The 12,200-nt window shown below is 42.4% G+C and overlaps 1 protein-coding gene across 1 annotated transcript in view; it reads right to left on the reverse strand.

The window, feature by feature from the left end:
- Positions 1 to 9,950, reverse strand: part of LOC142193511 (ecto-ADP-ribosyltransferase 5-like) — a 107,308-nt gene extending 97,358 nt beyond the window's left edge. Inside the window, exons 1-2 of the mRNA XM_075262483.1 lie at positions 9,278 to 9,950; positions 7,624 to 7,665 (exon numbers count right to left, since the gene is read on the reverse strand). Of these exons, the coding sequence (XP_075118584.1) occupies positions 7,624 to 7,665; positions 9,278 to 9,947 (712 nt within the window). The 5' untranslated portion in view covers positions 9,948 to 9,950. The remainder of the gene's footprint in view (positions 1 to 7,623; positions 7,666 to 9,277) is intronic.
- Positions 9,951 to 12,200: the final 2,250 nt, after the last annotated feature.

The following is a 12,200-nucleotide window of genomic DNA, read 5'->3' on the forward strand; positions in this document are numbered from 1 at the left end:
ATACAGGATAAGTAATGTAATGTATGTACACAGTGACTGCACCAGCAGAATAGTGAGCACAGCTCTGGAGTATAATACAGGAGAAGTAATGTATGTACACAGTGACTGTACCAGCAGAATAGTGAGCGCAGCTCTGGGGTATAATACAGGATAGGTAATGTAATGTATGTACACAGTGACTGTACCAGCAGAATAGTGAGCGCAGCTCTGGGGTATAATACAGGAGAAGTAATGTAATGTATGTACACAGTGACTGCACCAGCAGAATAGTGAGCGCAGCTCTGGGGTATAATACAGGATAGGTAATGTAATGTATGTACACAGTGACTGTACCAGCAGAATAGTGAGCGCAGCTCTGGAGTATAATACAGGATAAGTAATGTAATGTACACAGTGACTGCACCAGCAGAATAGTGAGCGCAGCTCTGGAGTTTAATACAGGATAAGTAATGTAATGTATGTACACAGTGACTGTACCAGCAGAATAGTGAGCGCAGCTCTGGTGTATAATACAGGATAAGTAATGTAACGTATGTACACAGTGACTGCACCAGCAGAATAGTGAGTGCAGCTCTGGTGTATAATACAGGATAAGTAATGTAATGTATGTACACAGTGACTGCACCAGCAGAATAGTGAGCACAGCTCTGGAGTATAATACAGGAGAATTAATGTATGTACACAGTGACTGTACCAGCAGAATAGTGAGCGCAGCTCTGGGGTATAATACAGGAGAAGTAATGTAATGTATGTACACAATGACTGTACCAGCAGAATAGTGAGTGCAGCTCTGGTGTATAATACAGGATAAGTAATGTAATGTATGTACACAGTGACTGCACCAGCAGAATAGTGAGTGCAGCTCTGGTGTATAATACAGGATAAGTAATTTAATGTATGTACACAGTGACTGCACCAGCAGAATAGTGAGCACAGCTCTGGAGTATAATACAGGAGAAGTAATGTATGTACACAGTAACTGTACCAGCAGAATAGTGAGCGCAGCTCTGGGGTATAATACAGGATAGGTAATGTAATGTATGTACACAGTGACTGTACCAGCAGAATAGTGAGCGCAGCTCTGGAGTATAATACAGGATAAGTAATGTAATGTATGTACACAGTGACTGCACCAGCAGATTAATGAGCGCAGCTCTGGAGTATAATACAGGATAATTAATGTAATGTATGCACACAGTGACTGTACCAGCAGAATAGTGAGCACAGCTCTGGAGTATAATACAGGATAAGTAATGTAATGTATGCACACAGTGACTGTACCAGCAGAATAGTGAGCGCAGCTCTGGAGTATAATACAGGATAAGTAATGTAATGTATGTACACAGTGACTGCACCAGCAGAATAGTGAGCGCAGCTCTGGTGTATAATACAGGATAAGTAATGTAATGTATGTACACAGTGACTGCACCAGCAGAATAGTGAGCGCAGCTCTGGAGTATAATACAGGATAAGTAATGTAATGTACACAGTGACTGCACCAGCAGAATAGTGAGCACAGCTCTGGAGTATAATACAGGATAAGTAATGTAATGTATGTACACAGTGACTGTACCAGCAGAATAGTGAGCGCAGCTCTGGAGTATAATACAGGATAAGTAATGTAATGTACACAGTGACTGCACCAGCAGAATAGTGAGCGTAGCTCTGGAGTATAATACAGGATAAGTAATGTAATGTATGTACACAGTGACCGTATCAGCAGAATAGTGAGCGCAGCTCTGGTGTATAATACAGGATAAGTAATGTAACGTATGTACACAGTGACTGCACCAGCAGAATAGTGAGCGCAGCTCTGGTGTATAATACAGGATAAGTAATGTAATGTATGTACACAGTGACTGTACCAGCAGAATAGTGAGCACAGCTCTGGAGTATAATACAGGAGAAGTAATGTAATGTATGTACACAGTGACTGCACCAGCAGAATAGTGAGCGCAGCTCTGGGGTATAATACAGGATAGGTAATGTAATGTATGTACACAGTGACTGTACCAGCAGAATAGTGAGCGCAGCTCTGGAGTATAATACAGGATAAGTAATGTAATGTACACAGTGACTGCACCAGCAGAATAGTGAGCGCAGCTCTGGAGTTTAATACAGGATAAGTAATGTAATGTATGTACACAGTGACTGTACCAGCAGAATAGTGAGCGCAGCTCTGGTTTATAATACAGGATAAGTAATGTAATGTATGTACACAGTGACTGCACCAGCAGAATAGTGAGCGCAGCTCTGGGGTATAATACAGGAGAAGTAATGTAATGTATGTACACAATGACTGTACCAGCAGAATAGTGAGTGCAGCTCTGGTGTATAATACAGGATAAGTAATGTAATGTATGTACACAATGACTGTACCAGCAGAATAGTGAGTGCAGCTCTGGTGTATAATACAGGATAAGTAATGTAATGTATGTACACAGTGACTGCACCAGCAGAATAGTGAGCGCAGCTCTGGGGTATAATACAGGAGAAGTAATGTAATGTATGTACACAATGACTGTACCAGCAGAATAGTGAGTGCAGCTCTGGTGTATAATACAGGATAAGTAATGTAATGTATGTACACAGTGACTGTACCAGCAGAATAGTGAGCGCAGCTCTGGAGTATAATACAGGATAAGTAATGTAATGTAATGTACACAGTGACTGCACCAGCAGAATAGTGAGCGCAGCTCTGGAGTATAATACAGGATAAGTAATGTAATGTATGTACACAGTGACTGTACCAGCAGAATAGTGAGCGCAGCTCTGGAGTATAATACAGGATAAGTAATTTAATGTACACAGTGACTGCACCAGCAGAATAGTGAGCGCAGCTCTGGAGTATAATACAGGATAAGTAATGTAATGTATGTACACAGTGACCGTATCAGCAGAATAGTGAGCGCAGCTCTGGTGTATAATACAGGATAAGTAATGTAACGTATGTACACAGTGACTGCACCAGCAGAATAGTGAGCGCAGCTCTGGTGTATAATACAGGATAAGTAATGTAATGTATGTACACAGTGACTGCACCAGCAGAATAGTGAGCACAGCTCTGGAGTATAATACAGGAGAAGTAATGTATGTACACAGTGACTGTACCAGCAGAATAGTGAGCGCAGCTCTGGGGTATAATACAGGAGAAGTAATGTAATGTATGTACACAGTGACTGCACCAGCAGAATAGTGAGCGCAGCTCTGGGGTATAATACAGGATAGGTAATGTAATGTATGTACACAGTGACTGTACCAGCAGAATAGTGAGCGCAGCTCTGGAGTATAATACAGGATAAGTAATGTAATGTATGTACACATGACTATACCAGCAGAATAGTGAGCGCAGCTCTGGGGTATAATACAGGATAAGTAATGTAATGTATGTACACAGTGACTGCACCAGCAGAATAGTGAGCGCAGCTCTGGAGTATAATACAGGATAAGTAATGTAATGTATGTACACAGTGACTGCACCAGCAGAATAGTGAGCGCAGCTCTGGAGTATAATACAGGATAAGTAATGTAATGTATGTACACAGTGACTGCACCAGCAGAATAGTGAGCGCAGCTCTGGAGTATAATACAGGATAAGTAATGTAATGTATGTACACAGAGACTGCACCAGCAGAATAGTGAGTGCAGCTCTGGTGTATAATACAGGATAAGTAATGTAATGTATGTACACAGTGACTGCACCAGCAGAATAGTGAGCGCAGCTCTGGAGTATAATACAGGATATGTAATGTAATGTACACAGTGACTGCACCAGCAGAATAGTGAGCGCAGCTCTGGAGTATAATACAGGATAAGTAATGTAATGTATGTACACAGTGACTGCACCAGCAGAATAGTGAGCGCAGCTCTGGAGTATAATACAGGATAAGTAATGTAATGTATGTACACAGTGACTGTACCAGCAGAATAGTGAGCGCAGCTCTGGTGTATAATACAGGATAAGTAATGTAATGTATGTACACAGTGACTGTACCAGCAGAATAGTGAGCGCAGCTCTGGGGTATAATACAGGATAAGTAATGTAATGTATGTACACATTGACTGCACCAGCAGAATAGTGAGTGCAGCTCTGGTGTATAATACAGGATAAGTAATGTAATGTATGTACACAGTGACTGCACCAGCAGAATAGTGAGCGCAGCTCTGGAATATAATACAGGATAAGTAATGTAATGTATGTACACAGTGACTGCACCAGCAGAATAGTGAGTGCAGCTCTGGAGTATAATACAGGATAAGTAATGTAATGTATCTACACAGTGACTGCACCAGCAGAATAGTGAGCGCAGCTCTGGAGTATAATACAGGAGAAGTAATGTAATGTATGTACACAGTGACTGTACCAGCAGAATAGTGAGCACAGCTCTGGAGTATAATACAGGATAAGTAATGTAATGTATGTACACAGTGACTGTACCACCAGAATAGTGAGCGCAGCTCTGGAGTATAATACAGGATAAGTAATGTAATGTATGTACACAGTGACTGTACCAGCAAAATAGTGAGCGCAGCTCTGGGGTATAATACAGGATAAGTAATGTAATGTATGTACACAGTGACTGCACCAGCAGAATAGTGAGCGCAGCTCTGGAGTATAATACAGGATAAGTAATGTAATGTATGTACACAGTGACTGCACCAGCAGAATAGTGAGCGCAGCTCTGGAGTATAATACAGGATAAGTAATGTAAGGTATGCACACAGTGACTGTACCAGCAGAATAGTGAGCACAGCTCTGGAGTATAATACAGGATAAGTAATGTAATGTATGCACACAGTGACTGTACCAGCAGAATAGTGATCGCAGCTCTGGAGTATAATACAGGATAAGTAATGTAATGTATGTACACAGTGACTGCACCAGCAGAATAGTGAGCGCAGCTCTGGAGTATAATACAGGATAAGTAATGTAATGTACACAGTGACTGCACCAGCAGAATAGTGAGCGCAGCTCTGGAGTATAATACAGGATAAGTAATGTAATGTATGTACACAGTGACTGTACCAGCAGAATAGTGAGCGCAGCTCTGGAGTATAATACAGGATAAGTAATGTAATGTACACAGTGACTGCACCAGCAGAATAGTGAGCGCAGCTCTGGAGTATAATACAGGATAAGTAATGTAATGTATGTACACAGTGACTGTACCAGCAGAATAGTGAGCGCAGCTCTGGTGTATAATACAGGATAAGTAATGTAACGTATGTACACAGTGACTGCACCAGCAGAATAGTGAGCACAGCTCTGGAGTATAATACAGGAGAATTAATGTATGTACACAGTGACTGTACCAGCAGAATAGTGAGCGCAGCTCTGGTGTATAATACAGGATAAGTAATGTAATGTATGTACACAGTGACTGCACCAGCAGAATAGTGAGCACAGCTCTGGAGTATAATACAGGAGAAGTAATGTATGTACACAGTGACTGTACCAGCAGAATAGTGAGCGGAGCTCTGGGGTATAATACAGGATAGGTAATGTAATGTATGTACACAGTGACTGTACCAGCAGAATAGTGAGCGCAGCTCTGGAGTATAATACAGGATAAGTAATGTAATGTATGTACACAGTGACTGCACCAGCAGAATAGTGAGCGCAGCTCTGGAGTATAATACAGGATAAGTAATGTAATGTATGTACACAGTGACTGCACCAGCAGAATAGTGAGCGCAGCTCTGGAGTATAATACAGGATAAGTAATGTAATGTATGCACACAGTGACTGTACCAGCAGAATAGTGAGCACAGCTCTGGAGTATAATACAGGATAAGTAATGTAATGTATGCACACAGTGACTGTACCAGCAGAATAGTGAGCGCAGCTCTGGAGTATAATACAGGATAAGTAATGTAATGTATGTACACAGTGACTACACCAGCAGAATAGTGAGCGCAGCTCTGGTGTATAATACAGGAGAAGTAATGTAATTTATGTACACAGTGACCAGCAGAATAGTGAGCGCAGCTCTGGGATATAATACAGGATAAGTAATGTAATGTATGTACACAGTGACTGCACCAGCAGAATAGTGAGCGCAGCTCTGGAGTATAATACAGGATAAGTAATGTAATGTATGTACACAGTGACTGCACCAGCAGAATAGTGAGCGCAGCTCTGGAGTATAATACAGGATAAGTAATGTAATGTACACAGTGACTGCACCAGCAGAATAGTTAGCGCAGCTCTGGAGTATAATACAGGATAAGTAATGTAATGTATGTACACAGTGACTGTACCAGCAGAATAGTGAGCACAGCTCTGGAGTATAATACAGGATAAGTAATGTAATGTATGTACACAGTGACTATATCAGCAGAATAGTGAGTGCAGCTCTGGTGTATAATACAGGATAAGTAATGTAACGTATGTACACAGTGACTGCACCAGCAGAATAGTGAGCGCAGCTCTGGTGTATAATACAGGATAAGTAATGTAATGTATGTACACAGTGACTGCACCAGCAGAATAGTGAGCACAGCTCTGGAGTATAATACAGGAGAAGTAATGTATGTACACAGTGACTGTACCAGCAGAATAGTGAGCGCAGCTCTGGGGTATAATACAGGATAAGTAATGTAATGTATGTACACAGTGACTGCACCAGCAGAATAGTGAGCGCAGCTCTGGGGTATAATACAGGATAGGTAATGTATTGTATGTACACAGTGACTGTACCAGCAGATTAGTGAGCGCAGCTCTGGAGTATAATACAGGATAAGTAATGTAATGTATGTACACAGTGACTGTACCAGCAGAATAGTGAGCGCAGCTCTGGAGTATAATACAGGAGAAGTAATGTATGTACACAGTGACTGTACCAGCAGAATAGTGAGCGCAGCTCTGGGGTATAATACAGGATAAGTAATGTAATGTATGTACACAGTGACTGCACCAGCAGAATAGTGAGCGCAGCTCTGGGGTATAATACAGGATAGGTAATGTATTGTATGTACACAGTGACTGTACCAGCAGATTAGTGAGCGCAGCTCTGGAGTATAATACAGGATAAGTAATGTAATGTATGTACACATGACTGTACCAGCAGAATAGTGAGCGCAGCTCTGGGGTATAATACAGGATAAGTAATGTAATGTATGTACACAGTGACTGTACCAGCAGAATAGTGAGCGCAGCTCTGGAGTATAATACAGGATAAGTAATGTAATGTATGTACACAGTGACTGCACCAGCAGAATAGTGAGCTCAGCTCTGGAGTATAATACAGGATAAGTAATGTAATGTATGTACACAGTGACTGTACCAGCAGAATAGTGAGCGCAGCTCTGGAGTATAATACATGATAAGTAATGTAATGTATGTACACAGTGACTGCACCAGCAGAATAGTGAGCGCAGCTCTGGAGTATAATACATGATAAGTAATGTAATGTATGTACACAGATTTGGCTGTTAGTCCAGTTTTGTGGTGACAAAGATCCTCATATAACATATCGCTATAGTAAGGCATGTGTATGGGGTCAGCTTTTTTTGCCATTTGGTGTGTTAGTTGCGCCCTCTGCAGGATGACAATGTCGGTCACTAGTATTAGGTTACAGGTTGTCAGTTGTCAGGGTGTTCTGCAGTATTTCGGTTCCTCACCTGATGACTCAGTGATGTGGCTGCAGTTCTGACTCTTAGTTCCTGAAAGTAGAAGAGAGACATGGTCTGTAATATGGGGACACAACAGGTCGCTGTCCGAATGTAAGTCCCCAAAACCTCAGTAATCCTTGTACAGAATATTCTAGACTTAGCACAGGTATTGGATAAATTCAATCTTCTCTCCATAGGTCGGTATTATATGGTACTTGTATTGTAGAGTATTGTGGTGTATGATGTGGGTGTTTATTGGACAGCGTGTCTTATTATTTTAGTAATTTTTTATATATCTATATGTATGTACAATGTGTATATGTATATACAGTATATAGTTTGTGTAGTATATATGTATGTACAATGTGTATATGTATATACAGTATATAGTTTGTGTAGTATATATGTATGTACAGTATGTATATGTATGTACAGTATATAGTTTGTGTAGTATATATGTATGTACAGTATGTATATGTATACAGTATATAGTTTGTGTAGTATATATGTATGTACAGTATGTATATGTATACAGTATATATGGTGCTGCTTGCAGGAATTTCAGACTTATTCCATTAAATCTAGAGATGAGTGAATCAAAGCCGAAGCTGAAGAATTGGAATTTGATCTGAATTTCTGGAAATATTCGATTCGCATTGAATCCGGATTTCCTTACACTTGATGGTAACGAATCACATTTCTTCCTACAATGGCTGCTGTTAGGACATAGAGCAAGGAACTCTAGGAACCCGGGATCCTCTATAATGTCATGTGTGCAGCCAATCAGCAGCCAGGTGGCACTGTGATGTCACAGCCCTATAAATACCCTCCGCCATCTTGGATTCAGGCATTACCCAGGGTACTTAGTGCAGGGAGAGACGTCAGCAGGCGCCGGGGAAAGTGGTAAAAAGATTAGAAAACTGATATTTTGCTGATTTGAAGTTCAGGGAAAGGATAGGGAGTGATTTCCACAGAGTATTGAGGCAGAGCAGGGGTCACTCAGGGTGTTACAATAGTATAATACCACTACACCTCGCTGCACTGCCATTATACTGCCATGTGTGGTACTGCACAATCCTCTCCACTACTATACAGGCTTTCTGCAGTCAGGAAATACCTGAGGTTTTTTACGTGATTTCGCCGCAAATTAATTTGGAACCAATCGTTTCGGAAAATTCGACAAACTGGACAAAATGAGTTTTTGAAAAATTAAATCCTTAGGGCCGTGAAGTGAATAACAGTGTGTCCAAATGGTTTATCTTTACATTGGATGTTTGGGCTACTTACCCCCAGGTATTGACTACTTACCCCCCAGGTATAGGCTACTTACCCCCCTGGTATTAACTACTTAACCCCTAGGTATTGGCTACTTACCCCCCAAGTCTTGGCAACTTACCCCCCAAGTATTGGCAACTTACCCCCCAGGTATTGGCTACTTACCCCCCAAGTCTTGGCTACATATCCACCAATTATTGGCTACTTATCCCCTAGGTATTGACTATTTACCCCCCAAGTCTTGGCTACTTACCCCCCAGGTATTGGCTCCTTAGTCCCCGAGTCTTGGCTACATACCCCCCTATTATTGGCAACTTACCCCCCCCCCAGGTATTGGCTACTTACCCTCCAAGTATTGGGTACTTAACCCCAAGTATTGGCTACTTACCCCCCAGGTAGGCACAGTTGTAATAACTACACTTCTTATTGATGCTCTCCAGGATCAAACTATTCTTTTGTTTATTGTAGCTGGAGACCCGAAACACTTCATTCACCGGTATGAGGACTTCGTCAAACATTGGTTGAGATGAGAAGTTGAGCATTTTCACCCCGAAGCATGTCTTCAGCTCTAATGTTACTTTACCAAATCGTTTTACCATCTCATTGTTACTAGAAGTTGTAAGCAAATGTCCTAATCTTATTGTGGCCTGAGGATCTGATGGCGGCAGAAACGGATGGCTATAGTGGTAGGTGGACATTGGTTTTCCTTCACACCCAGGCTGAAGCAGGGCCATAGCTCTGGTAACATAGAAATGCAATGAATGGAACCTGAAAGACTCGGGATCTTGGCCATACTTCAACAGATCTGGGGTCAGATCTTTCATGATGGCGAAATCCAAAACGCTAAGGGTTAATAACGCTATCCCGTATTCCTCCTTAAAACCATCAGGAAGACGTCCAAGCAGAGATTTTCTTTCTTCCCATATAGTAACGGCTTTTTTCCAGGCGCTCTCAAAATCAGCTGTCCTGGCTCTTTCCTTCTTCAGTATTTCCGGAGCTATTGACTCCATTTTGTCGGTGCATCCGATATATTGATCATCAAATGAATCCTCAGCCATTTTCAGCTCCCAATTCCTGCAAATCACCTTGGATATAAAAAATATATGTTATTAGAGAGGAACACAGAGAAGAGAGGGAAGAAATCAGCAAAAAAGAATAAACGGGTGCAAATGACTCGAGATGGGTGAACTAATGTGTTCTGAGCCTGTTCAAATTCTTCAGTTTTTAACAGTAGCGTAACCAGGAATGGCGGGGCCCCGTGGCGAACTTTTGATATGGGGCCCCCCCAACTGACGCCTGCTGAAGACCCCAATCGACCTCCCACACATTCATGCGCTCTGTATTATTCCCCTTAGTGGCCCCTACACACAGTGTTATGTCCCACTATTATACCCATGAACAATTATTATACTCTGGGGTCTGAAATAATAATACTATTTGGAGACCCAAGAGAGATACCAACATAAAAAACACTGTTACTTACAGTGTTGCCCAAAAGTATTGGCCCCCCTGCAATTCTGTCAGATAATACTCCGTTTCTTCCAGATAATGATTGCAATCACAAATTTTTTGGTATTATTAAATTCATTTAATTTGTCTTCAATGGAAAACCACAAAAAGAATTGTCAAAAAGCCAAATTGGATATAATTCCACAGCAAACATAAAAAAGGGGGTGGACAAAACTATTGGCACTGTTTGAAAAATCATGTGATGCTTCTCTAATTTGTGTAATTAACAGCACCTGTTACTTACCTGAGGCACCTAACAGGTGGTGGCAATAACTAAATCACACTTGCAGCCAGTTGAAATGGATTAAAGTTGACTCCACCTCTGTCTTGTGTCCTTGTGTGACCACATTGAGCATGGAGAAAAGAATGAAGACCAAAGAACTGTCTGAGGACTTGAGAAGTAAAATAGTGAGGAAGCCTGAGCAATCTCAAGGCTACAAGTCCATCTCCAAAGACCTGAATGTTCCTGTGTCTACCGTGCGCAGTGTCATCAAGAAGTGTAAAGCCCATGGCCCTGTGGCTAACCTCCCGAGATGTGAACGCAAAAGAAACATTGACCAGAGATTTCACCGCAAGATTGTGCGGATGGCGGATAAAGAACCTCGACTAACATCCAAACAAGTCAAAGCTGCCCTGCAGTCCGAGGGTACAACAGTGTCACCCCGTACTATCCAGCGCCAGCGTCTGAATGAGAAGGGACTGTATGGTAGGAGACCCAGGAAGACCCCACTTCTTACCCACAGACAGAAGCCAGGCTGGAGTTTGCCAAAACTTACCTGAGAAAGCCAAAACCGTTCTGGAAGAATGATCTCTGGTCAGAGGAGACAAAAGTAGGAAAAGGCCTCCACATAGAGATTACAGGAAAAAAGAGGCCTTCAAAGAGAAGAAGACGCCCCCTACAGTCAGACATGGCGGAGGTCCCTGATGGTTTGGGGTTGCTTTGCTGCCTCTGGCACTGGACTGCTTGACCGTGTGCATGGCATTATGAAGTCTGAAGACGACCAACACATTGTGCAGCATCATGTAGGGCCCAGTGTGAGAAAGCTGGGTCTCCCTCAGAGGTCAGGGCTCTTCCAGCAGGACAAGGACCCAAAACACACTTCAGGTCAGCACTAGAAAATGGTGGTGAGAGAAAGCCCTGGAGACTTGTAAAGTGGCAGCAATGAGTCCAGCCCTGAATCCCATAGAACACCTGTGGGGGAGGGGGAGAGATCTCTTGGTGGCAGTTTGGAGAAGGCCCCTTCACATCTCAGGGGGGACCGCGAGCAGTTTGCCAAAGAAGAAGGGTCTAAGATTCCAGCAGAGCCTTGTAAGAAACTCATTGCTGGTTAGCGGAAGCGGTTGTGCGCAGTTATTGTGTCTAAAGGTTGTGCGACCAAGTATTAGGCTGAGGGCGCCAATACTTCTGTCCGCACCAGTTCTGGAGTTTTGTGTAAAATGATCAATGATGTGAATTTTTTTTCATTCTCTTTTGTGTTTTTTCATTGCAAGCAAAATAACTGAAGATATTACCAAAGAGTTTGTGCTGTGTAATCATTATCTGGGGGACAACGAGTATTATCTGACAGAAGTGCAGGGGGGCCAATACTTTTGTCCAACACTGTACCTATCTCCGGCTCTGCTGCAGTCCTCATTGGTGTCGGCCTTCTTCAATGACGTCCGGGACGTCACATGACCAGGACCTGCATCCTGTGTCGTGACATCAGGGAGTGTACAGAAGTAGGCCCGAACCTGCCCGAAGCGTGGAAAGGTAAGTAACACTTTTTTTATGTTACCTTACCTCCCCTGGACCTCCGATCATT

This window comes from Leptodactylus fuscus, chromosome 2 (assembly GCF_031893055.1).
Source record: "Leptodactylus fuscus isolate aLepFus1 chromosome 2, aLepFus1.hap2, whole genome shotgun sequence".
NCBI lineage: Eukaryota > Metazoa > Chordata > Amphibia > Anura > Leptodactylidae > Leptodactylus > Leptodactylus fuscus.